Source organism: Cannabis sativa, unplaced genomic scaffold (assembly GCF_029168945.1).
Source record: "Cannabis sativa cultivar Pink pepper isolate KNU-18-1 unplaced genomic scaffold, ASM2916894v1 Contig2, whole genome shotgun sequence".
Taxonomy (NCBI): domain Eukaryota; kingdom Viridiplantae; phylum Streptophyta; class Magnoliopsida; order Rosales; family Cannabaceae; genus Cannabis; species Cannabis sativa.
This window is the reverse complement of record NW_026870038.1, coordinates 466,268-494,140: the sequence shown is the minus strand read 5'-3', so window position 1 is coordinate 494,140 and position 27,873 is coordinate 466,268. Positions and strand designations below refer to the sequence as shown.

General features: G+C 31.5%; 2 protein-coding genes across 7 annotated transcripts; one reads left to right on the top strand and one right to left on the bottom strand.

Moving 5' to 3' along the window:
- Nucleotides 1-1,568: 1,568 nt before the first annotated feature.
- On the bottom strand, nt 1,569-7,519 carry LOC133033005 (COP1-interactive protein 1-like). Of its 6 annotated transcripts, none has more exons than XM_061107514.1 (18): nt 7,376-7,519; nt 7,033-7,252; nt 6,470-6,520; nt 6,160-6,396; nt 5,765-5,863; nt 5,615-5,670; nt 5,345-5,456; nt 4,887-5,036; nt 4,304-4,570; nt 3,853-4,068; nt 3,555-3,758; nt 3,342-3,464; nt 2,954-3,244; nt 2,747-2,845; nt 2,491-2,664; nt 2,136-2,365; nt 2,014-2,055; nt 1,569-1,917 (listed from the first exon to the last, which is right to left on the bottom strand). In XM_061107514.1, the coding sequence occupies exons 2-17, from the start codon at nt 7,144-7,146 to the stop codon at nt 2,022-2,024; spliced, it is 2,457 nt and encodes an 818-aa protein (XP_060963497.1). In that variant the 5' UTR covers nt 7,147-7,252; nt 7,376-7,519; the 3' UTR covers nt 1,569-1,917; nt 2,014-2,021. The 6 variants fall into 6 exon arrangements, with proteins under 6 accessions (XP_060963497.1, XP_060963498.1, XP_060963500.1 ...); XM_061107515.1 differs by having other exon boundaries at nt 2,136-2,362; XM_061107517.1 differs by having other exon boundaries at nt 6,160-6,390.
- A 15,179-nt stretch (nt 7,520-22,698) lies between these two features.
- Nucleotides 22,699-26,794, top strand: LOC133033019 (CDPK-related kinase 4-like). Its single transcript, XM_061107543.1, has 11 exons — nt 22,699-23,439; nt 24,222-24,352; nt 24,466-24,507; nt 24,607-24,715; nt 24,820-24,898; nt 25,058-25,354; nt 25,467-25,576; nt 25,738-25,842; nt 25,923-25,985; nt 26,082-26,249; nt 26,343-26,794. The coding sequence occupies exons 1-11, from the start codon at nt 22,912-22,914 to the stop codon at nt 26,478-26,480; spliced, it is 1,770 nt and encodes a 589-aa protein (XP_060963526.1). The 5' UTR covers nt 22,699-22,911; the 3' UTR covers nt 26,481-26,794.
- Nucleotides 26,795-27,873: the final 1,079 nt, after the last annotated feature.

Below are 27,873 nucleotides of genomic sequence, written 5' to 3'. Positions count from 1 at the left end.
TTTTTTTTAAAAAAAAAAATACCGAAAAATAACAAGTTTATCCCTAACAACAATAGGAACTCCTACGCAAAGTTTGGGATAAGTTGAAAAATACTTTTTTTGTATCTATTAATCAAAAATACCCTCATGTTATTTTTTATTAAAATATACCCACTTTTTTGAGTGGATTACCTAATATACCCTCTTAAGTCTAGCATATAATTTACATAACTTAAGGGGTCTAATGGGGACATCATCCATAAAAGTGGGTATATCTAAAAAAATATGAAAATAGAGGTGAAAATTAAAACAAGTTAAATAAAGTGGGTATACAATGTAATTTCCTCGCAAAGTTTAACCATAATATTATTGGAATATATTTTTTTTTAATGAAAATCCACACATTTGCATTTTCTTGACCGATTTGAGGAATTTTTTCTAACATTTTTTCAATTAGGTCGTTGGCGTGTCTAACATTATTTATTGATTTGTATGACTAGCGATGAATTTTTTAGCGTTTTTTTTTTTTTTTTCTCCAATTAAGAATGTACAATATTCTAATGCGATAAAAGAATCAATTAAAGTTGAATCACTAATTCTCATTAAGAATTCGTTAGGCCCTTTACGAACATCCTCTTTAATTGCGAAGTTTTACTACCTTTTAAAAATTCATAATCAGATTTTGGTAACTAAATATTTACAACTTGACAATTTCACAAAGCATTTTCAAGTACTTTAATATAATTTAATGAAACTAAATATTTGCAACTTAACAATTTCAAAGAGCCTTTGTTTGCCCCATAATAGCTCACATTCTTCTACCATTTCTTGGTAGTTGATTAATTTATCGAGTTGTTCCAAAGTATCAAAGCGGTTTGTCATTAACAGAACTCCTTGACAATTCTCTATAAAATACTCGTTTGGACGGGGATAGTTTCAATAAAATTTTATTCTTGGTCAAAAATTCTTCTTTGATTTTGTTCATCAATTTCATGACAAGAACATGAGAGATACATATTACACCACGATTTTGAATGAAGTGAGAACCAACTATGTAGCATTTACAATGAGAATTCAAATATTGTATGTGCCATTAGTCTAATTCTTTACTTTGTAGGTCTCGTACATTGAAACCCATAGTTATAAATCTGAATCCATTAATATGGAACATTTTCTATTTTCTGTTTCATGTGGAACCCCCTAACATATAGAAAGTGATTTTGTTGTTGTGAAATACGAAGTCTTTGTATGTTAAGGCATGTATTTAATTTATTCATAGTATTAGAGTGAGATTTACTTTTTAGGAAATATAATTCGAAGCAATAAGAAGAATATTTCTAGTAGAATTTCTTTCACAATCCCTGGAAAGACAATTCACTAATAGATCGAGGGATAAGTAATTAGTACCTCTGGTGAATACTCCACCAATATAAAAAGTTCTCAATGTTAGTTAAGTGTCTCGTTCCCTAATAGTCGACAAATTAAAATTACAATAGGTGACCCATTTTTTCTTTTACTTGAGTTAGGAGTTGGACTAGAATATTTTTTCCTAGACATTTTCCAAACCATAATAATAAAAAAAACAGAACTAGAAGATGAAATGTGATGAGAATTGAAAATGTTAAAATAATTCACCAAAAGTTATATATCTAACGCAAACAAGCAGTTGAGCCATGAACATTGCTTTCAGCGCAGATAAGAATAGAGTTGCAGATTCATATCATTTAGACCATTCGCACAAGAAACTAAGCTTTTCCTCAAAAGATAAATAACATATTTGAAAAAAAAAAAAAAAATCATCACAATTTCAATCAGACAATTGTATGAGTTGCAATGAAATTTTTGTGATCGTCCACTATTGCTTCATTCAATCACCAATCTGGTCCAAGATTTTCTCCCCGCTTTCGGTTTACGACACCTTTCTCCTCCGGTTAACACCTAGTAACAGTTATATACAGAAGAATATCTAATCTGTTAGTAAAATAATGAGAAGGGAAAATGATGGCATTATTGATGCAAAACTCCATTGGCTACCTTCTCCTTCATCTTCTGGAGGGAAATGCAGAACCAGTTGGCCTGTCAGACAATCACGAACGAAATTATTAGGAAAGAAATAACCGAAAAAGTTTTGAATGAAAATTTAACTAAAGCCACACCTCCCCTGCTGCTGCTGCTGATGCTGCTTAAGTCCAGTGTTTGAGCTGGATCTGCCATTGCTCGATCCTATGCTTTGAGTAGCGCTCATAGTTGATCCATTCAAGAGCTGACTGGGCCTATTCTCAGCGACATTCAGGTCACGAGCATCTATCGATTTGCTTAAGATTTTAACATTTGTTAAACCCTCAGATGCTCCACCATAATACACACCGTTTGGTTGCGGATTCTGCTGCAAAAGAGACAGGTGTTGGGTCAATTACTTAGTAGTTGCATTCATATATAGGAGATACGCCTAAATAAATTTTGAAACAGCATTGTTGGGCTTAGAAATATTGAGATAAAGTGTGGAAGAACCTTTTTATGTCTGTTCTGTGCAATTGGAGTAACGGCCACAGATGCCATACTCGATGAGTAAGGAGCCAATGCAGCGGCGGCAGCAGCAGCAACTTTGGCAGCGGCAGCATTGGCTGCTACCATCTTTTGTGCACCTTCACGAAGATGAATATAATCTCCCTCGATCACAAATAACTGCAGATACAGAAACATTTTCATTACTATTCATATTTTCATTAATGGAACCACGCAAACCTGGCAGTTTCAAGAAACTCACATCAGGGTGGCTGGCCACAAATTCATCAAGCTTTCCATGCTTTTTCTTGTAATCGTGCCAGTGTAAAGGTGCAAGCATCTTTCCAAGTCTATTTGGCAACTGTACAATTCAAAGTACACAAAAAAAAAAAACAATAATAGATATAAGAAAACTCATAAAAGACCAATGCCCCCGCCCACAAACACCTAGCAACTCATAAATGCTCACCGTTGAACTTATCCGAATTCTACCACCAGCTGGAATGGTACGAACTATGCAAGCCAACAATGATCTTTCATCTAGAAGAACAACTTCTGCAGTCCTTGCCACAGTTGGTGACTTTGTCTGTCCACCAGAAACAAAAGCTTCGGGCAATACTACATCATTAGAATTATTTAATGCAGTTTCCTCAAAATTCTCCGGAGTCCCTAATGTATTGGCAGAAGAACTGGATTGTGCTGTGGTTGAAACTTGTTCCTCTAAGCCACCAATACCATTCATAACAGATTGCTCATTTGTCTGTTCAAATATTTCGATAAGCTAAGCATCAATTTACTCTCACTAGCCACAGCTTCCATAAAATAGGTTAACCAAAATAAAGCAACAAGACACAAACCTTAGTTTCAGTGCTCTGCTGAAGTGACTCCAGGCGTAACACATCTTGAAACTGTGATGAAATTTGTCTCAGTTCCTGCTCAGATTGGGCATTGCGGTAACCCCTATCAATTGACTCGAGAACCTGATATATTATTATTTTAATGTTACATCATTAGTACATAGAGATACTAAAGATGAGCAAAAGCATCAGCAGCATCTTTATTAATATAACCTGTTGTTCCCCAGTAGACGACGAGATCACAGAGTTGGGATCAGCCTGATGACCAATGTGAGCATTCAAATAATCTGCAGAAAGAGCTTGTCCATTAACAGACATCTCGTAGTTGTAATTTTCATCTGATCTCACAAGGTTTTGATCAGCTTGGGATGGTGATATTTCACTTTGTGGTGATATTTGTGCACCTTCTGATACGGCCTAAATAATATAACAAAGAATGTCAGTATGTCTGATCCATTAACGTGTATAAAAGCACCTAAAAAAAATGTGTTCATCTGTCAGCCGTCAGCACCTGTTGATTCGACCACTGTTGTTGCAGGGATGACATTGCAGGAACAGAATGGAATTGCCCAACATGAGATTGAGGAACATGTGGTTGGACAGAGTGGGCAACCCCTTGTTGATGCATAACATATGGATGCATAGCAGCCAACTGTCCAGGAGGAAGGAAAGAAGGCATCCCAAGTAAAGATGATGGAGTAATGGGAACACCAGCAATGTGATCAACCTAACAATTAAAGATAAACAATAATTAATATTTGGAATTATCTTGTGTGCTTCATACTAGACAACAAGACTATGAACTTTCCTATCGCTATTGCATTGAACATGGTTTCTGATCTATGATTTTGCAATACTCCATCCTTTGAACAATCACAAACCCTCCAGCAGGGTAATCAGCATTTCACCAATCAGTAAGTTCTACAACGGCAGAGGGGGTGAAAAAAAGCAAATAAAATTACCTGACTTGATGCATTGCCAGTTGAAGTAAATGATGTAGCATTGTCAGCATTTCCATTTGAAAGGGCCGCATTGCTTCCACTTGATGTGCCACCTCCATTCATGTCTAGTTGGTTTCCATTATTCTGACCATATCCAGATGCATCATTTGAATTTTCTTGTGAAACTCGTGACTCTTGAGTGAAAGCACCACTCCTTTCTCTTGCATCAGCCAGCTCAAGTTGAAGCTGTTGTATTGAATGCATATGATGTCTCTCCAACTCTGCAAACTACCATCAACAATCCAGATACATAAACATTAATGAAGTGAATTTATGAAACATGACAAAACTCAAAGGGGATCTCCATCAATCCCATTCTATAATCAAGCAAATAGCGACCTGCTGTACCAGCAACTGAAACAAAATTTAAAGGTGCGGTTCCAGACATAAAATGGAAAAGTCAAGTTTCACACAAACATTAGGGAGAAAATTTGGGCTTAACATAAACTCATTGTGTGACACAAATCTGCTATAACGAATGAAAAAGGGATAACCAAATAAATAGTACAGAATTAAGTGGAAAAGGGAAAAACATGAAACCTACCTGTCTTTGACAACTAAGCCAGAGCTGATTATATTGTTCTGCACGCTCAGCTTGCTGCAGAGCATCCACTTCCTGGACACGGGTTATCCATGCTTGGGCTTCTCTCAGTCGATCATCCTTATAAAGATTGTTTTCTTGAGCAATCCTATGCTGAATGATAATAAAATATTAGGCAATGTACTTAGTCATAATACTAAGTCCACTACAAAATGAATAATGATTTTATAATTTTAGAGTTACAATTGGGGATATCCAAAATTATTAAATAGAGAGCATCGCTATATGGTACCCTAGGACATGGCATATCACTATTGGTGCAATTTAGTAGCAATTAATTTAAACTCAAATATGTGGAATTCAATATTTTTTAATTTCCAATGGCGCTTTTTGGCATAACAAATTAGCTTCATAATCCAAGAGCAATATAAGTACATCATAAGCGTACGTATGAAACAGACCTGTTCCTGCAACTCCATAAGCTGCCTATCTTTTTCTTGAATGTGCTCTTGAAGCTCATGTAGCTTTTTAATGTGTTGTGCTCTTTCAGCTTCGGAATGATCGCGCTCTCTTCTGCCAGCAGAAAATATTCAAAAGAAACAATGTAAATTTTATTTCCAATGTTATAAACCAGCATAAACACAGAACAATGTAAAAAAAAAATACTTAAAAGCACAAAATGGTAAATTTCAAGTCTAGCAATAAAAAAGTGGAAATTAATATAAATTAACCTGAAGCTCGCTAGTTCTTGGTTTTGTTCTCTGAGAAGGTCTTCTTTAGCCCAAGCCTAGCAAACCAAAATAATATCAGAAAAGTTATTATAATGTAAAAATGTACAAGTACAATAGCTTCTTATCAAAATAAGTGAGTATTTGACAAACCGCTTCATTGTCTCTTTTGATAGCATGTAGCTCTCTTTCTTTATCTTCCAGTTTCAGTTCCAGCTCGTGTATGGTCTGATCCCTTTCACGCAGTTGCTCCTATATTAGCAGATAAATCCACCTTTAAGAATGACTATATATCTATATCAACTTGTCAACAATGATGTTTGGTATGTATCTAATCCCAAAATAGTTCCAAACATTGGAATATGTATCTAATCTGAAAAACAGCACATTATATTAAAAAAAACTAGAGTGCGCAGCAAGCTAAACTACTAAAATTTGGAATGGTTCGACAAAATCAAACCATCCACAGAACAATTGCTCTCAGTAAAAACCTTTTTCAAATAGATTTCATTATAATTGCAACCTAAGGGAAGTAGATAGAACAAAACCTGAAGATTGGCAGCAGCACTAGAATGCTCCTTAATTTGGGCGTCAAAGCTATTTTGCATTTCGATCATTTCAGATCTAGCAATTATTTGAGCTCGAAGCTCAGTCTCCATGTGTTGCAATTCCTCTCTTTGTCTTGACACATCATGAAGCCGCTGCTGCAAGAGATCATGGTTCGAGCTACCATTGATTGTAATAGAACAGAAATCCACATCAAGCGGCTCTCTTCCCCGCTGCACCTTGATAATTATAAACCATGTCAACGTGGTTTCACTAAAACACAAGCATTTTTTATACAATCCGAATCCTTACCTCATAAATGGTTCTCTCATCTGATTGTCCTAACTTTGACCGTTCCAATTCCTATATTCCAAAATATGATCAGTTGATGCATATAAAGTGAAAGAACACATCGCATTACTTGCATCATAGTGCCCATCAACGTAAAAAAAAAACAAAATTTCACACTTTAACAGCTAAGCACTAAACAGTAATGTTCTTATTAGCCAAGAAAACGCTACAGCAAAAATCAAAGCTTTCTTTTTCTCTGTGTTAGTACTGAAAGAACCAACAAACTATACAACCAATAAATCTTACACGACATAGGATACAACATGTAAGTATAAATATATGTGTGTATATATATATATATCAAACACTTTGTAAACCAAATCGTTAAAATTTATCAAAATAAAACAATCGTTAAATTTTAATGTCAAGAATTCCGCTAATAAAGTGTGCTGATTATCTAGACCTAAAACAAAATCAAATACACGAAACCAAAAAACAGCAACACAACCATTAAATCCCTTGGCTCATTTGGCAATCAAACAAAGTCAATGCCACTAGGTAATCAAGACAGAAAAAACAAGTACCTCATCGCCGACGTTTCGAACCGAATGATGGTCTGAGACAGCGCGCCACTCTTTCCGAGACTGTTGAGATGAAATCGGCATCGGAGCACCACGTGCGGCTGCTGTGGCCTCCATCGAAGAGAAAAAGCTGTGTCACAGCTTCAACTCTTCTTCCGCTATAGTATAACTACTTTCCGTCAAAATGAAACCCTAGGTTTCGATCGATAGAACCAAAACAGACCTGGAATCGGAAAAAACTGCAGTTGTAGACGAAGCGAAGAGAATTTCCGAGAGAATCGAGAAAATCGAAGCGAAAATCGAAGGAAGGAGAAGAAATGAGAGTGAGGAGAGGAAGAAGAAGTACCTGGATGAAGATTTTGGGAGTGAAAAGTGAGAGGTTTTGTGATAAAAGGGTTTTGGAGGGGTTGAATTGCAATTATTGAAGAGTTGACGCTAGAGAGAAAGAGAAATCTCGAGTGAAGGGAGGCCTCCCGCCATTTATAGGGCAATTTTCTCTACTCACGCTTTTCTAGTGACGCGTGTACGAAACGCTTCACACGTATTTACTGTTTTGTCCCCTCAATTCTTTTGTTTTTTTTTTTGAGTATTGTTACTCGGCATGCCCAGGGACGGAGGGACTTTAGCCCATATGTGGGCTAAAGCCCTCACTCAAATATAAACATCAAATTTTTTATATGTAGATATATACATATATTAATTCACTTTGCTCAATTTATTAAAGTCCAATTCACAAAAGCCCTCACTCAATATCTTAATCATGATTCATGAGCCTACTCTAATTCTAATCAAGCCCATTTTAAAAGTAGTCCAATACAAATAATAAAAAAAATAATACTTTATTAAAAAATAAATTAATACCATTGACAATATTTTATTTTATTTTTGTCAATAGTATTATTTTATTTTGTTAAAGATGAAAATTTGAAAGATACATTTATTATTATTTTTATTAGTTTTGACTTAATATTTATTCAAGCCCTCACTCAACTAAATTTCTAGCTTCGTCACTGGGCATGCCTAATACCTTTATATATTTTGTCTTGCGATTGACTGGTAATATTTTTTAAACACTTAGTTGGATCAATAGATATTAACACATAAAAAAGTGTTATGCACCACTTGGTATGAGGTTTAGATTGATGAGAATGATAATGTAAAATTTAAATTAGAACGATAGGTTTGTGTTTTTAAGTAAGGTGCCATTTTTGTTGCCTCAGTGGATAAGATGGATCTATATTCAAGTGGAGATGGATGATATTTGGGTCAATCCCAACTATATGTTTAAATGACTCCAAAAAAATTGATCATGGTTTGACTTCAAGAAGTAAATTAATTGCTATTTGATTTATTTTCTCAATCCCTTACCTATTTTAAAAACCTTGGTAGAACCGAGTGGATCTAAAATAACTTTATTAAGCCAAAAAAATTCTTTGGTGATGTGGACATTAATGTTTCACATGTAGCAAAAAGGATGACATCACGAAGTTGAGTAGACCCGAGTCATAGTAGTCGACTTAGGAGGGGACACTAGTCCTGCGCCCAGGTTGACTACGAGAGCTCCAAGATGGAAGTTCAAACTTTAATAACTTGAATCCAACTCATTATCTTTCAGTATTTTGTACCATGAAGACATGAAGCAATTAAATCCAAGTACGCTTTAAGAGATTTCCCTGGTTGTTGTTTTATTTTGGTCAAAGATGATGCCTCTAGTCGATGGTCTCTTGCAGCCTGAAACTGCTTTTTGAAGTCCCTCGACAACTGTTCCTAGGATGTTATGGAATAAGTGAGGAATTTATCAAACCAGCTGCTCGCGGCTCTTGTTAAGGAGGTTGGAAATAATATACAATGTAAGTTATTTGAAACATTTCTTACTCGCATAATAGTATTAAAATTATGAATTTAAGATATCAGGATGGAATGGCTCGATTTCTTCATCAGAGTCCGTATCCTGGCAATTTGTCATATTCTCCATCTTGATATTTTCTAAACTTATCCTCTAATTGAATTACTCGTAATTGAATGAGATCCACGGGTTGCTGATTGCGCAAATCAGGTGCATTTCGATTTAAGTGCTCTCGAAGGTCTGGCTGCCTTCATTTTAATCTCTTATGTAAATTGGGTTCGCGATGCCTTTGTTCATAGTTTCTTACGGACTTGGTCTTTGAGTAGCTTTCAGATTGGTAACTACATGAGTTACTTATACTCTCCTGGTCAGCATAATAACGCCGAGATCTACTTCCATCTCACGTTTGTCTACTTGACCTACTGTGCCCACGGGATCGCGATTCTTCTGTGCTTGAGCTTGCTTCATTTTGCAGTGGTCTTCTTCTTTGAAATATATTAGACACATGTTTCCTACTTAAGTAAGTGTGCGTATTTTCTCTATCCGCACGCGAAGGCTGTTGTGGATGTCTCGAGGGAAGACCACTAGACCTAGGTTGGTTTCCAGGATTTCTTTCATTATCACGAGGAAATCCTTGTTTCCTAGTCAAGTTTTCCTCGCCTCTTCATTCATGCGAGATGATTCTCGCATTTTAGTTCGTTCATTCTCTTGGGTTGCAAATTCATGGGAAGTTCGTGGAACATCACATCGTTGTTCTTGATTCCTTGAATTATTTGGGTTAGGTTGATTATCTATTGGCACTTCCCTTGTATTCCCAGGTTGCTCCTCCTGGGTATTTGGGGGATTCCCTTAGTTATTATCCTGCCTTCTGGTCCTGGAACCCTGAGATCTTCTTCGTGGTCTCCTTATAGTAGGATCAGGTTGGTTCTGAGGAACTGTCCCCTATGCAACTCTGGCTGCTGCGGCTTCTCGCTCTAACTCAACGCTTCGTCAGTTTGATTCTGCCAAGCGTTGTCAAAGTTTCATGTTCTCTAACTCTATCAATGGTACGTATCTGGTAGGATCATAGGCATCTTCACTCCTTCTTTCTAGGATTTGATCACCAGCAGCATTGAAATTGCCATCGTTCCTCCCTGAATGTGGTGTTTCGGATGTGTTGGTTCTCTGAGATCCCAGAGTTCTTTGCCAGGACGATGAGTTGTTTCCTCAAGACGATTACAGTCGTGTTGATTGTTATCAACCATTCAATATGGGTAGGTATTTGTGTTTATGAGGAGGAATTTTTGTGAATTTTTATCACCGAGGCTCTCAATGAAAGCACCAAACTGTTCACGCATATTTTCGTTAACTAAATGATAATAAATAACACCAGATAGTTTACGTAGTTTTGTAGTTAAAACCTACATACTCCACGAGTCCTTATTATTAGGGATACTTTTTGAAATACAAAATACAATCTCAATATTTGAAATAATAAGATTTTCTCTCTCTTTTTGTCATCGTTTTTCCCATGGACTTTGCCTCTATTTATAGTAATATAGGTAGGAAATTATTTTTATTGGGATTGATTCACTTACAACTGCTAATGAAACGTGGACATTCCCCACGTTTCATATATTCACACATGTGATAATATCTAATATCTACCCAACTGCTTCTTGTATTTATCTTTTAGACGGTTATGCTGACTTGGAATGCTATATCTTGCAAATATGAGTTATTCTTCTTGTCCGTCTTGAGAAGAAAAACACTAAGTTTAGAAGTAATTCATCTCGTTGTACCCCTTTATTTGTATTGATGTTGTGAGATGACTTTTTTATTGTATAAATTATAAAATGCGAGACGGTTAAGTGTTATAAATTTCACTTTATTCTCATGGGAGTCAATGATTCACGAGGTCTTTGGATATCTCGTCTTGTTCATTTTATTACTTTGTCTATCCCGAGGCAAACATATGTCTCGCCAATTTTAGTTTAATAGTTTTATTCTGTCTCGCATAAGACTAAGCAGTCAGCGAGTTTAAATATTTCTATCAAACTTGTACTTAGTTGGAACAAGTTATTTTAATTGCATATAATGATGTAACATCATTATTATATTCTCTGAGTTGATTCATATTTCTTTTGTGGGACATGTGTCAGCTTCTGGTACACAACCAAAATTTGAGTATAACAAAACTTCTTCGAGTTCCTCGATGGGTCCGAGAGCTGTTTGGTCATTAGTTATGCGAGGATCTATATCCTCCATTTTTCTTTCAGAACTGGTTTAAGCTATTATGACCAACGTTTAATGTGTTAAGGACTTTCCTCTTGGTTGCATGTTGTAACATTGCCTTGCCATTAGTTGATCTCTTCAGATAATTCCAACCATTGACTATGTCAGGAATTTCAGTGATAGGTGTTTTATAGAGCTGAATGTTAGGGTTTATGCCCTAAAAAGTCTGTAAAGACATTTCTGTTTATAAATTAAAGTTTAACATTTTTATACATGCTTGAATGTTAAATTATTAATGTCTAATATTGAATAATTTATATATAAATATCGAAAAATTCTTTATTCATTCATGAGGTTGTGACTTGTATTGTACGAAGAATTATAATTACTTAGCCATGAATAAAATAACTAACAATATGTTAAAGTTATGAAATATTTAATCAATGATTTATGGTTCACTAATGCCCGTTATTCGGTGCAAGCAATCTCGATTTGGATTACTGATGTAATATGACATCTAATTGAATGTGTTGTATATAATATAAAATATATACGACATAGACCGAAATTAATTAAGATGTTTTTATCAAACATGTCATTTACTATATAGACCTAATTTATATCACAAGGATGATCAAACTTGAGTAATTATGAATTATTGTTCATATTATTAATTTCTTTGATTAACTCGTGAAATTTTCTCAAAGAAGATGATTCTTACAACTTTTATTTTGGAAATCTAATAATATGGATGGTTGGGAACTTGATTTACAATTATGGAATCCTGACTTTCCTAACCGATAGAATGTTGATTCATTTAAGTGTTAATTTTGGAACTGAAAAGTTGTGCACATATGAACAAACCACAAGAACAAGAAAGAAGAAATAGTCAAATCACATCAACGCATGGAATAAAATTAGTCAATATTCATCATATCTCTAAATTGGGAAATTAGTTCATAATTTCAACATTCAAACCCATGAATAAACTAAAGATAGATAAAAACATAAAGAAATTAAAGAGAAGAGAAAGAAACTAGGTCGGAAACTCGATCGGGTCTCCATGCTCGCCCCAAGAGTCTTCTTCTTTTGTTTTTCTAGGGTTCTTTTTTGATTGCCTTTCATAAAAAATCGAGATCCTCCTCTTATAAAGCAGTTTTAACACTTAAAATTGAGAAAAGACGAAAATATCCTTGTCCCGTACGGAGGCGTCGCCGCAACCACCATAAGTCTCACTGCGGCGATTGTAGGTGATAAAAATCCCCCATTTTTGTAGTGATCTCGCCGCGACTACCTGGAGGCGATAATTCACCACAACGAGCCTTCAATTTTTCAGCACAAAAGTCTGCCAATTTACATCCTGTCTTGTTCTTTCAATAGTTGACAAATTTTCATTTTAAAACTCTGTGAACCTGAAAACAAAGGAAGGACAGGCGTAAAACTATCCAAAAAGTAACACAAAGAAGATAATTAACTCTAAACAGTGATACAACAAATAGACTAAAAATAGCCTAACACAACTCTGAAATCTTATCTTTAGGATGGCCCACCCCTTCACCTTTTGGTTGGCATTGGTTTGAAGTAGTTTATGTAGATGCTAAAATCCACAATCAATTGAATATGATCATATACAGGCACCAACAAGCTGTAGAAAAAATAATAAAGTTACTAAGAAACCTTGGGACACCAGAATGTTGCTAACTGAAGGGACTCTGATGGTCAAGTTAATAATGTAATAAGGTGAAGGAAAATGAATGACTGAACTATGTTACCACCTATGTTGACTGTGAAATCATTAGTACGTAATTTCAGAGAGAATGAAGTGTAAGTGAGAAGTGTTATGATGACTGACATTGATCTGCCTCTCTCAGTGCTTAAGAGTGGCTCTTATAGGCAATTATGGAAGAATGATCCCTCGTTCTCCTTTGGGAGAAATCTTCTCCCACTTTATGAGGGAGATCGCTATTCTCGTGGTCAGTTTGACTAACCACTTCTTAGTCCGTTAGGTAAGTGGCGAGACTTACTCTCAGATGTGGGTCAGATCATTGAGAGTTCAATGTCGGGTCATGGATAATATTCACATATGACTTGACCATATGTTTTGGGCTTATTGGTCTTGGTCTTGTGATCGTACCATTAATGACATGTTTACTAATAAGTAATGTGAATCAACGATAAGGTAGTTATTCATTTACATTTGGTTACTTACTTTATTAAAATTGGAAAAGAGAGAACTTGATTAAATAAGAGATAAAAGAAAGGCAATACTTCCCCCACTAATTTTTTAACAAATGACATCAATGACATGTTTACTAATAAGCAATGGGAATCAATGGAAAGGAATCATTCCCTACATTTGTCTATTTAATTTATTAGATTTAATAAATGGAGAACTTCCCCCACCAATTTTTTAAGGAATGTCATTAAGGGTAATGGATTTTATTTATTTTTATTTTATTTTTTAATATTAAATTTATAATGACAGTTTTATCCTTTAAAATATATCTTAAAAAATAACTACCATATACTATAATTTAACTCAAAAGGGTAATTAGTCAATTTAAGCATTTTGATTACGTTTCCTGATAAAGTAAACAATTTAACTCAGAAGGGTAATTTAGTTAATTTAAGCATTCCAGTTACGTTTCCACATAAAATAAACAAGATAAATCACTATCATTTCATTTCTAATCAATTTTAGTAAACAACATATTACAAATATTGTTTTGGATTATTCTTCATTTATTCTATTACTTTATTATGATTTTGAATATTGTGTAGTAAACGTGCTATAAATGTAATGATTTTTATTTATTTTTTAATATTAAATATATAATGACAATTTTGTCCTTTAAAATATATCTTTACAAAATAACTAACACATACTATAGTTTAACTCAAAATAACAATTTTTTCAATTCAAGCATTTCGATTACGTTTCTTAATAAACTAAACAAGTTAAATGATTAGTATTCTATTTCCAAACAATTTTATTAAACAACATATTACAAATATTAATTCTGATTATTCTTTATTTATTTTGTTATATTTTCTATTAATTTATTCAAATATTGTATAGTAAATGTGCGATAAGATTAACGAGAGATAGTCAAATCTAATTTTATTTGATCACCCTCTTGCATTAGGGGTGAGCATAAAATCCGAGAAAATCGAAAAAATCGTTCAAACCGACTTACCGAACACCGTTAGAACCGAAACCGACGAAACTGAAAATTGAAAAAACCGCCATTAAACGGTCGGTTTTTTTTTTTTTTTGGTAATAAACCGACCGAAAAAACCGAAACCGACCATTATACATATATATTAGTTTATTAAGTTTTTTTTTTCATGTATTATAGTTACTAATAATATAAAAAAATACTATAATTTTTTTATTAATATTAAAGTTAAAAGAATAAAATAATTAGTTTTTGAACAATTAATTTGTATGTTTGTAGTTGTAAAATGTAAAATAATATATTTATAGAATAAATTGTTAGGTTTTATGCCCTAAATAAAACTCCATCTCAATGTAATCTATTTTATTCAACATCAATAAAGAAACAGAAGTATTTTTCATTCATTTGTGTATGTTTTGGCTCACTTTATCAATTGCTTGTCTAATTGATTTATAAATTCATCTTAAACCCTTTTCACATACTTGATCATGTTTATTGTGCTGTCATCACATTGGAAAGTAAACATGACTATGTGAATAAAGTTTCCTAGATTTATCAGACACAGGGTTTTACTGATATGATAATCTACAACAAGAGTTTACTTGTATTTGGAGAAATACTATGTTCTTTCCAGAACATTGGTTAAAGTAAAGCTCAGGTTGGAGGCATGGAGTATGCATCGGAAGGGACCGATATTGAACTTTGATTTAGATTTAATTAAACTTACCGTAAAATCTATTCAAGTCAATATCGCCAAGTTGATCCTAGATCAAATGATCTTAATCTTGTTATGATTAGGCTCAATCTTGAAAGGTTATTCGTGTTCTTTGATTTGTTAGTTAAGCCTACTTTTAGGTCAGGGTGATACGTACATTTTGGGAACACGGTAGTGCAATTGAGTGGGAGCGCTAGCATAAACATGGAATCTATAGCTTCTACCTGGCGAATAGTAAGCAAAGGATGATTTCCTTCGAGCTTGACCAAACGAAAATAAATGGTGGAGATCTCATTTCACATAAGCTGAAATATCATTTATACGGGGTCAAGTGTTTTACGGATAAAATACATAGTAGGGTGTTACGGTAATTTAATCCCTTTACTGTGTAGATCATTCATATAGAGGATCATTGATCACATTAGGATTATAACAATGGATAACTAATGATGTGTCTATATGGTGGAACATATAGAGCATTCTATATACTGAGAGTGCAATTCTAAGTTCTATGCGTGGATTCAACGAAGAATTAATAAGTTAGTGAATTTTAGTGCTAAATTCTTGATCTACTTATTGGAAGCTCGGTTATATAGACCCATGGTCCCCCCACTAGTTGAGATAATATTGTTTGTAAGACTCATGTAATTAGTTTTGATTAATCAATTATAATTCACGAATTAGACTATGTCTATTTGTGAAATTTTCACTAAGTAAGGGCGAAATTGTAAAGAAAGAGTTAATAGGGGCATATTTGTTAATTATGATACTTTGTATGGTTCAATTAATAAATATGATAAATGACAATATTATTTAATAATTATTTATAGTTATTAAATAGTTAGAATTGGCATTTAAATGATTGAATTAGGAAATTGACATTTTTGAGAAAATCAGATACTAAAGGTGTTAAAATTGCAAAATTGCAAAAAGCAAGGCCCAGTCCACTAAGCCATGGCCGGCCATCTTTATAGGTATTTTAAGTTGATTTTTTCATTATTTTAATGCCATATAATTCAAATCTAACCCTAGTGGAATGCTATAAATAGATAGTGAAGGCTTCAGGAAAATTACACTTTCTGAATCAGAAAAACCTAAGCCTCCACTCTCTCTTCTCTAGCCGCCACTCTCTCTCTTGCTTCTTCCTTTGAATTTCGAAATTACTTTAGTGATTAGAGTAGTGCCCACACACATCAAGCAATACCTCAATCATAGTGAGGAATATCGTGAAGAAAGATCATCAGCAAAGGAGATTCAGCATCAAGGATTCAGAGAAAGAGATCCAGGTTCAGATCTTGATAATACTCTGCTACAGAAAGGATTCAAGGGTTAGAGATCTGAACGGAAGGAGTCATTTAATTCCGCTGCACCCAATGTAAGGTTTCTTAAACTTTATATGTGTTTAATTTATCGTTTTAGAAAGTTCTTATTTAGGATGTTAATAAACATACTTGTGAGTAGATCTAAGATCCTGGTAAAATAATTTCCAACATAAATTAGATTATTATTATTTTTTTTTAAAAAAAAAGTTCGGTTTGGGTGGTTTAAACCGACTAAACCGAGGTTCAAATGGTCGGTTTTAATATAGGTTCTGGATTGGTCGGTCAGTTTTCAGATTGCACCAATCTAAGCCGAAAACCGAATTTTGGATTTTTATATAGAAAAAAATCGACCAAACCGATCGATGCTCACCCTCTTGTGGCCTAAGCCCAATTTTGTCCTCTCTACAACCTACGAAGGCTGGTTTAGAAATGTGTCTATTTTGGGATAATTTTAAGTTTTATGTTTTAATATGTTATATAAATGTATAGGTTAGTAGTAGTGATTATCTTTCTAGTAATGAATGAAAAGTAAAATAAAGAAGAAAAAAACGAAGCAAGACTTATAATAATGCCAAAGTCACACCACGCCATTTTCAATGTCTTATCCGCGTCTGCCACAAACAACCATCAATTATTGACTTTTTATTTTTATTTTTAATAATCATTTTATTTATTTATTTATTTATTTATCAGGCAAAATAAATATAAGGAGGCAATTATTGACTTTATATTATAATGAGACCACTTTAAATATGGTCTTATAATTCCTTTATATTATAGACTATTTAATTTGGTTATCACAATTCAAAAACTAAAAATCAAAATTACAAAGTTTATCATAAAAAAAATGTATATATTTTCTTAAAAATTCATTTCATTTTGATTAATTCAATTTCAAATTAGATACAAGTAATGATTGTGTGCTTTGTATTTTGTAAATAATTACTCTCACATGGCCTTAAATTACAAAATCCTTATCCTATAAAATTAAAAAATATATAATTTTTTAAATAAAAAACAAAATAACTTTCTTAAGATATAAGAAATTTCTCAATGAGAACAATGCCATTAATCCAAAGAGAAAAAAAAAACGTACTACTTGTTTTTATAAGAGTAAAACTATAGTATAGATGATTTTTTTTCACAATGATGTTATTTTAATTTAATTTGTTATTTTCCTATAAATTTATTCCAAAGTTCACATTGTATACAAAATGCACATAATTAAGCCAAATGTACTTAAAATTTAAGATGTCATTGTTCACAATCTTTCTTTATGAAAGTTTCTTTTCTCATCAATTTTGTAATAAACAAAAATATTTATTTAAAATTTCAATCTTCTTTGTCTAGTTTACCATAATGGATAAGCCTATAAATTCTTGTATTGTTGGACATCACATCCTAATTAGAGTAAAATTTATTGTAATTAATATAATAATTATGGGTTTTAAAATTTTATATATTAAAAGGGAGTTTGAAGTAATTTAGTACCATGTTGACTATTTAAGTTTTAAAATGTTGCCTTTTTTAAAAAACCATTTAAAATGTTGTTTAATTAAAAAATATACATCATAAGTTAGCTCAAATTGTATCTTTTCACTAATTTTGATGAATATTTTTTATTGATAGAATATATTTAAATATAAAACATATTTATATATTTGTTGTGAAAAGAAAAAAAAAAAAAAAAGAGAGAGAGAAATATTTACCAAAATTGATGGAAATGTATATTTTCAAATTAATTTACTATATAGGTATTAAGTAAACAACAAAGTATTAAGTTGGATTTAAGAGTTAAGACAAACAACAATATATTAAAATGGCATGTTTAATTTCCTACATTAAAACATTAAAGTAACAATTTTTGATTCATCAAGATTTTGTTGGATTTAAATATTGCTAAAGAATTATATTGTTGTTCCAAGTTGGTGAATCTCACTTGTATCAAATTTAGTTGTTTAACAAAAACATCATGTTTCATTCCAAACATTAAAAAAAGTAACATATGTATATATAGTATATATTTTAAGATTTATATAAAGCCATGAAAATCACCTTAAACACTTTCACACTCACAAAATAAATAAATCTAATATTGAACTCATTCACACTCACAAAAACTTTTTTTTGACACATAATTTTAATTTGTATATTCAAATTACATTAATCTCAATTATACAATTAAATATAATGTGATACCTATTTGAAAATATCTATAACTTTTATTTTAAAGAGAAACTCAAGAATTTCATTCATAGAAAAAGAAAATTAAGGTCCAATACAAATACAGTAAATTATGTATAAATATATACTCTACAATCTCTATCTATTAATACACTTAAGTATATATTATATTTTAATTGAGAGAAATACTATAAAGTGTCAAATTTAACAATAATGACAAATAAAATTCTTAATACTATATCATAATAAAATTATTTTTGAATAAATATAATATTTATACATGTATTATAACTTAAAATAAAATTATTAATAAAGTTATAAACTAAATATATTTTATTAAAATATGATTATTCTTGTATAAATGTATATTTTCTTAATACGAGACTTAGATAATATATAACTAATTGTAATTTAAAGGTTATTCTTAGTTATAACTGAACTAAATTGAGGCATAATTTTTTTTTATAATAAATTAGAGTTATTCTTTAATAGAGTATTCTTATATAGAGATTCTATTTTATACGTTGAGAATAACTAAAAGGTATCTGTGGTGTCTAGCACCCTCCAAAAAGTCATATTACCATTGATGCATTTAAATATCGGGTCCTCTAATGCTCATATTTCGAACAACAAATATAGTCACAACACGTGAACAAGAGCTCAAAATTAAAAGAGAATGCACCTGAGGGAAGTGAATATGGTATTTAAAGCGTCTCGAAAATTAATATTTACACTTATATTTAAGTGTTACTTTAAGGAATGATCAAATGTGAGTTAAAATATTAATTATTAAATAGAAAACGAGCGAGATCAAAATAGTATATATTACAATCATTTTAGAAATAACGAAGTATAGAACATACACATTACAAAAGAAAATACAAGATATAAGAAGGCAAGATGAGTCACTACATAAGATATTTATAATACGAGATGGACCTAAGAAACCCACATGAAGGACTGCTAAACTTATTTGCGAGTAGCACAGTGTAAGAAGACTTCTCAGTGAAATAATTATTTATTCGATAAAATCAAATGACAGTTACTAAGCAGTTATGCATTTTATCACACGTTGTAAAGTAATTATATGAATCGTGAGAATTATCTACGTTTTATAAGCAATTATTCAGATAAGTTCAAAAGAAATAAATGGCATATTAGAAATACTATAAACAGTAAAGGAGATCATTGTGCAAATGACGACAAAATTATCAAGTGATCACTTTGAGAGAAATTCATCATTTTTTGTATTTATTGAATTTTGTACTCAGTAAACAAATTGCTCATAAATGATAAAAACTTGTGAATTATGTAGATTTAACTACAAAATTACATAAATATTTTGTGTAAATTATTCTATTATTTATCATTCAGTAAATAATTCATAAAAAATATCTCATTTATTATTAACGAAATTATGAGTTAAGAGGTCCATATAATTTAATGTAATAATTTTTATAGAATATCGCTAACCAATTGCAAGATGCCACTTCTAAGTGGTCCTTAATATCAATGGTGTCTATACATGTATTTGTCCCTCATAATGGTAGGGATGGTCTCCTAAAATGGTGGTATTAGTTGTTCTTGTCTCCCTACTTTATTGAGGTTCTACACTTCTTCCCTTCATGAGTTCTAGTTTAGGCAAATTGTATTGGGTTGAAGACTAAATACTAGTAAGAGGATTATTAATATGTTTTTTTTTGTTATATTGTATAATTCACATGTAAATTAATTTATACCTATATTGATATTATACATTTTTTAAGTCATAAATTATAAATCTTGAAAATAAATAAATATATATTGTTTTGTTTATTTTAATAAAATAAATTAAGATAAATTTCATACCTCTAAAGTAAGAGAAAGTAAATATGGTTGGGCCTTTAAAGATGACAGCCCATTTTTGGCCATGGTCTTGTACTTTTCATTGATTGAGCAAGTTTAAAGCTATTTCAGAAACACATATAGTACAACCATATATTTATTGATTAAGCTTTTGAAATTATTTTTCACTAAATTTTGTTTTTAATAAAAATAAATTAGTTATAATCTTGTTTAAAAAAATGAAAAAGCAAAAAAATATTTTCTACTCTTATTATACTTGAGAACACAATATATTTTTTTTTCAAAGGACTTGAAAACACAACTTCTAAAACAAAAAATAAATGTCAAACAATTTAATTTAGTTTATTAGTCTTAATAATAATAATAATAATAATAATAATAATAATAATAATAATAATAATAATAATAATAATAATAATAATAATATTTGACTAAATGAGATAAAATCAGATATTGCATACTAAAATTTATTTCTAAATTGTGTTTAATTATTAAAATTTGTTTTTTTTTTAAAATCAAAAATTTGATTTTTCTTTTAAAGAATAGTAATATAAACAAATAATTGGTTTGGTGACCTACTATTTCTAAAAGGTCACCAACTTTTTTGCCATTGGTGTAAAACCCTAATCACATATCATCATTATATTATATGGATCATTCTAATATTCTACTTTATTTGTTAATTGAAATTTTTTTAGGGTAAATACTATTTTGAATCTTATGTTTTGTTATCGATTGGACTATTTTTTTTTGTTAAATGATAAAATAAATCTTGTATTTTTTAAAATAGTAAAAATAAGACATTTAGCTTAATTTTTTACATTTTTTTTTAATATAACCAGCTTGAAGACAATTCGTAACATGAACAGATACAAAAAAAAAAAAATAAACAGTTTTGTCATAACACCTTTAGATCAGATTATTATTTAATTTTATTTTGACAAAAAATAAGTTCAGAATTCTATTTGTACCATTTTGAAAACTATATAATCTATTTTGTCATTTAACAAAATAGAAGGTCCATTTAGTAACTTTTGTAAATATAGAGTTTAAAATGATATTTACTCAAATTTTTATTTTAAATTAATCTTTGAGATACACTAAAAATTCATAATATTACCCCAAAATAATAATAATAATAATAATAATAATAATAATAATAATAATAATAATAATAATTTTAGTCTCAATGGAGAAGAATAATATTGTGGAAGAAAGGTATAAACTTTTTATATATGTTAAAAAAAGAATAATTATAGCGATGTAATCAAAGGAAAAAAGTTAATTAATACAAAACATGTCACATTCTTTCAATTTTATTTTATCTATAAATAATTTTTTGCTCCAAACTACATGTTCATGTCCTATATAGATTTTTTTTTTTGAGAAGAACAAAAAACTTTACTTATTATTTAGTGACTTGGAAATAAAACAATTTTCAGTTTTGTTTGTTAGTTGTCTCAAAAGAATTATGTGAAACTTTATTTATTTAAATTTGAGTAATTTGTGAATTTCTAAATTATTATTATTACTTTTGCTATGTTAAATCAACTACTTTTTCAGTTTTTCAGGAGCCAAAGAAAAAAAAAGAGAAGCACTTTTCAGTCAATGAAGTATGAACAATAGAATATTTTTCACTAGGTGTTCAATAATTGATTTGTTTTGGTATTTAAAATAATTTTTTATTTTAATTTTTTTTATATTCATATATATTATAATTATTTAAATAAAATAATTTAAAATATAAAAAATAATATTTAAACAATTTATTTCACACATATATAAAATAAAATAATTATGCCTATAACATTATTTGAACTTTTTTTTACTGTTCTAAATTTAAATAACTATTAAGTATATTATTATAACAAAAAAATTAACTAAAAATTATTTCAAATACTAAAATAAATGTATACATTTCTTTTAAATAATTATTACAAAAAACACAAAGTGTGTAAACGGTAAAGCCAATTCAAAATTTTTAGAAGTCTTTATTTTTCATTTTTTTAGAATATTCTTTTTCAATTATTCAATTATGTAATCTAAATTACCACATTTAAATAAGAGAAAAAAAATAATATTAAAACACTGACAAAACCATTTAATTACCAAACAAATATTAAAGATGGTAGTTAGCTTTGGATTTTTTTTTTATTTTTTTTCTTAACAAAGTAAAAAAAAAAAAATTGAATAACTTTTGACAAGGACAGACAATAATAAAGAAATAACTTAATAATTTTCTTTAGATGAAAAGATGATCCAACGGCTAGGATTAAAACTTTCACAAATGGAATTTTCATATATGGCTGTAACGTTAGCCTTTATATTCAATTTATATATAAACTCTTTCTCTTAAAACCTTTTAAAACCAAAATTCATCAAAAAACGTTTCAACCTCTCTTTCTCTTTCTCTCTCTTTTATTATTATTATTTTTTTAATTTTTATTTATTTAAAAAATTAATATTATTATTATTTATTTTTAAATATTGAAATTTCCAGTCACCGGAGCCGTCGTTAGAAGCTTCGAGTTCTCCTCCGTTGGATGATTTGACTTTTTGACTCAGTGAAGATCAACGATGGGACAATGCTGTACAAAGCAAGTCGCCGTTTCCACAGTCAACGGAGAACAGTCAAAGACTTCTAATGAAGCTCCGACTAGTTCCGTTACCGGAGGAGGAGGAGGAGGAGGAGCTTCTTCTCACTCCGGTAAGAATACTCCGGCTTATTCTTTTACCGCCAGTCCTTTTACTAGTCCTTTACCAGCTGGTGTTGCTCCATCGCCGGCGAGAACACCTGGGAGGAAGTTCCGATGGCCTTTACCGCCTCCTTCACCGGCGAAGCCGATCATGGCGGCGCTTCGTCGCCGGCAGGGGAAGTCTCCGAGACCTAAGGATGGACCGATTCCGGAGGAACAGAACGGAGATGAAGGGGAGAGAGAGAGAGAGCTTGATAAGAACTTTGGGTATGGGAAGAACTTTGGGGCAAGGTTTGAGCTTGGGAAGGAGGTGGGTCGAGGGCATTTTGGTCATACTTGTTGGGCTAAGGGCAAGAAAGGTGAGCTTAAAGGTCAGCCTGTTGCTGTGAAGATCATATCCAAAGCTAAGGTAAAGATTATGATTGTTAGAATTCTGGTTCTTTAGATTTTAAAGATTTTGTTTTTATTTTTATGGGGATTTGGGGTTTTAGACAGATCATTGTGATTGGAAAAATCTTAGCTATTCTAGGTGGGTATTAGGCTCTGAAGAATTAGGTAATGGAAAATCTTAGTGAAATTTGAATAAAGAATGGTGATCACATGATTTTCTCAGTATTTGAAGTTTTAGAAGCTTCAATTATCATGGCATTTGATGTAGTTATATATGGGAATTTCATTTATAGGCATTATAGGCATCAGAGAGATTCTGGAAGAGCTGTCATATATAAATATATATATATTGTTTTGGTTTTATGTTGAAAAGGAGCCATTTGAGGAAGACAATAGTAGCTTGAGATTGAAACAGATAAGAAGGAAGGAAGTTTTATGATTACACTTAGTCTGAGAGGGTTAAATCTCTACATTCTCTGCTATAGTTTTCTGGGACTGGAATTGGTTGATCATTTATGCATTACTGAACTGAAGTACTACGATTTCAGCTAGTAATTTATCATAAGAAAGTAATGGCTTTCTGCACGAGTGATTTGTGTATCGTGTATCATACTTATTTAGTTGTATGCTGTTATCGTAGTTGAGTCTGTTCTTCAGAAGCAAGCTTCTTCTTTGGCTTAAGAATTATTGACATCTTTATATTCTGAAAGTTAAGCTAGAATGTGTTACTTTCTCATGAAAATGTATTACAACAAGTTTTAGTTTAAGGCTCCTAGTTGCTAAGCACATATTCTTTTGCAGATGACAACGGCTATATCTATTGAGGATGTTCGTAGGGAGGTGAAAATACTGAAGGCATTATCGGGGCACAAAAATCTGATCAAATTCCATGATGCATTTGAGGATTCGAATAATGTCTACATTGTAATGGAGTATGTTTCCCTTCCCTCCGTCCACTTGTTTTTATGCTTATTTTACGAAGCACATAGTTGCCTCCCGTTTAATAGTTTCATATGAAGTTAGTAACAATATGTTCACTTGTTAGGTTATGTGAAGGTGGAGAACTACTTGATAGAATTTTGGCAAGGTATAGCCAATTTCTTTTCATTTTGCTTTCGGGTTCTGTTAATTTGGTTCAAGTCACCATTATTTATTTATTTTGTTAAATTTGATTCTTTTTATGCAGAGGTGGAAGATACACAGAAGAAGATGCAAAAAGTATTATTGTACAGATTTTAAGTGTAGTTGCTTTTTGTCATCTTCAAGGCGTTGTGCACCGTGATCTAAAGCCAGAGGTACATCACTCTGAAGTTTGAGTTAATTATCCCATTTGCATAGTTTGATTCCTTACTTACACAATCTAATAAGCAACTTCCTTATTTATTATACTCCTGGACAGAATTTTCTTTTCACTACAAGAGATGAAGATGCCCCATTGAAAGTTATCGATTTTGGTCTGTCTGATTTCATTAGGCCAGGTACCCGCTTTTGTCTACTGAACTGACCTTGTTTACTGTCTTTTATTAGTCTCATTCAACAAAAGAAGTACAAATCATTTGTTTATTCCTCTTGAAGTTCATTATCTTTTTTGATCAATCACTTTGTATTCACATTCTGAAGTTCTTGTCGGTTTGTAGATCAAAGACTCAATGATATAGTTGGCAGTGCATACTATGTTGCTCCTGAAGTATTACATAGATCTTACAGTACTGAAGGAGATTTATGGAGTATCGGCGTCATAACATATATATTGCTGTGTGGAAGCAGACCTTTCTGGGCTCGTACTGAATCAGGCATATTCCGTTCAGTATTAAGAGCCGATCCTAACTTCAATGACTCACCTTGGCCAGAAGTGTCACCAGAAGGGAAAGATTTTGTGAAAAGGCTTCTGAACAAGGATCACAGAAAAAGAATGACTGCTGTGCAAGCTCTTGGTAATTTAATTCAACCACTCTTCTTATCTTAATGCCATTCACTCACGCACACTTTTGATATCACTACTCTTAGTTTTTTTCTAAAGTAACAATGATGTTTGTGCTATTTCAGCTCACCCTTGGTTACGAGATGAAAGTCGTGACTTGCCTTTAGATATTTCAATCTACAAGCTAGTTAAGTCATATATTCGAGCAACACCTTTGAAACGTGCGGCCTTAAAGGTAAAGTTGCCTTCCCCCTTCATCCAATTATTGCCCATTTTTGGCGGTCTTTGGCCCCAAACAAGGCCACCTTTTGGGCACGATACTCGTTCATTTTGTTGTGGATTATAATGCTCTACTTACAGCTTTTCATTTTGCTTGTGACATTTATGTAATTACAGGCACTATCAAAAGCTATCACAGAAGATGAGCTCATCTATCTCCGAGCCCAGTTTAGGCTTTTGGATCCAAAACATGGATATGTAACACTCGATAATTTTAGAACGGTTAGTTAGATCAATCACCTTACTGTAGTTGTTTCAGTTTGTGCTTCTGGTATTAAACATAACCATTCAATTTGGTTCAGGCTCTCACAAAAAATGCTACTGATGCCATGAGGGAAGCAAGGGTTTCCGACATTTTAAATTTGGTGAGAAATCACATGAACCAACTTCATTAAGATCTCTTCCCATATGGCTTCATTGGTTATAAAAATACTTAGCTTTTCTATGATTTTAAATTTTAGATGGAACCACTTTCTTACAAGAAAATGGACTTCGAAGAGTTCTGTGCCGCTGCAATCAGTACTTATCAACTAGAAGCCCTTGAAGGATGGGAAAAGATTGCAAGTACAGCATTCGAGTTTTTTGAAATCGAAGGAAACCGTTCCATCTCAGTCGAGGAGTTAGCCCAGGTACGTACACATAATCATTAGTTTTCACAAATATCTTATGGCTGAAGAAAACCGCGAAACTAAAGAGAGAAAACCAAAACATTTGTTGTGCAGGAGATGAGTTTGGGTCCAACAGCTTATCCTTTATTGAATGATTGGATCAGAACTTCAGATGGGAAGCTTAGCTTCCTTGGATATACTAAATTTTTGCATGGAGTGACACTACGAAACGCTAATTCGAGACATCGATAGAGTTTAACTTAAAGAACAATTTTCCCCTACTTTTTTTTCTTATAGAATTCTTTTCCTCCCCTCTTACTGAAAGTGGTTTGTGTATTTTTTTTGGTTTACCATTTCCTTCTATGGTAAAAGGTGAAAATTGGAGTGTCTGTCTACATAGGTTAAAAAAAAAAAGAAAAGAAATTGAAACAGTTGGTATTGCATTGCAATAGCTTGTATGAATTAATTTACATGAACATATTTTGTTTAATTTTTGTAAAAATAATTTGTGTACTGTAAACAATTATGTGTTGAAATCTTTGAGAAAAATACAACTTTTTTTTTTTCTTGTATTAAAATTATTACAAATGATTCAAACTAGGATTTGTCCAATGTCTATTCCTTAAGCCTTTTCAAAGTCAACTCAATTGTTTGCTTTAAAAAAGAAAAAGGAAAAAGTCAATTCAATTCTTTTCAAGCTTTGAACTTTCCATTATTAGCTTCTTCTTCTTTTTTTTTTTCTTAATGATTTTAAAAGCATAATTAAAATGTTGTGGTCCTCATTAAATAACCCTTAGAATCTAAGCATAAAATAACTTTTTTTTCTTTTTTCTATAACTATTTAATCCCAATTTTTTATTAACACTCAAAGAACTTATATTTTAGCCAATTGGGTTTGACTTTAAAATATTTAATATTATTATATAGAACATATATATGGATCAGATTGGTTTGAAGAAAATGGTTGCAAAACTAAACTGGTTTACCTATAAGATTAAAGAGAGACTGTTTAAAAGTTCAAACTTTGAGTTGTTCTTACCCCAAATAATATATGTATATATATATATTACTAAGTCTTCATGTATAAACCAGACCATATATATTTTTATGTAATTTTTATAAAGAGAGGGATTATAAATTATAATATAATCTATTAAGTCAAACTAATCAAGAAATTAACTTCCGGTATCTTAGGAACAAATAAGTCAAACAATCATGGATGGGGATACTAAGCTTGTTGTTTACAGATAATGTTAGAGATTTTATAACAATGGAAGAAAATCAAGATTTATTACAACTCTATTGTAAAATAATACAAGGACTAAAATCAGAGATTGATTAAATATATGTTACAATACATATATATACACTATATATATTACATATATATATATATATGAAAAGTAGAAGAGAAGATTACAACACATGCAATATAAAATATGTATATATATAATAAGAGAATAATATATATATATATATAAACACTCACTCACAACCTTGAGTGTAGATTAGTGGGGATCACCATGACTTGAACAAGGTATTACACCTTTGTCCAAAAGCTTATTTCCCCCTATCTCTAAGCACTAAGGGAACTCTCTAGGAAATAGCTTTGGGAATTATCAAGCCTTAGGGTTTTCTAGCAAAG

Bases quoted from the DNA above. Each gene is read 5' to 3' on its own strand.
- LOC133033005 (XM_061107514.1), bottom strand. From the start codon at position 7,146: ATGGAGGCCACAGCAGCCGCACGTGGTGCTCCGATGCCGATTTCATCT. The intron at 4,069-4,303 runs GTAATTTTATTT...TTTAATTGTTAG, and splicing joins CTGGCAATGCATCAAGTCAG to GTTGATCACATTGCTGGTGT. The intron at 2,846-2,953 runs GTGAGCATTTAT...TGAATTGTACAG, and splicing joins GAATTCGGATAAGTTCAACG to TTGCCAAATAGACTTGGAAA.
- LOC133033019 (XM_061107543.1), top strand. From the start codon at position 22,912: ATGGGACAATGCTGTACAAAGCAAGTCGCCGTTTCCACAGTCAACGGA. The intron at 25,577-25,737 runs GTAAAGTTGCCT...ATGTAATTACAG, and splicing joins TGAAACGTGCGGCCTTAAAG to GCACTATCAAAAGCTATCAC. The intron at 25,843-25,922 runs GTTAGTTAGATC...AATTTGGTTCAG, and splicing joins CACTCGATAATTTTAGAACG to GCTCTCACAAAAAATGCTAC.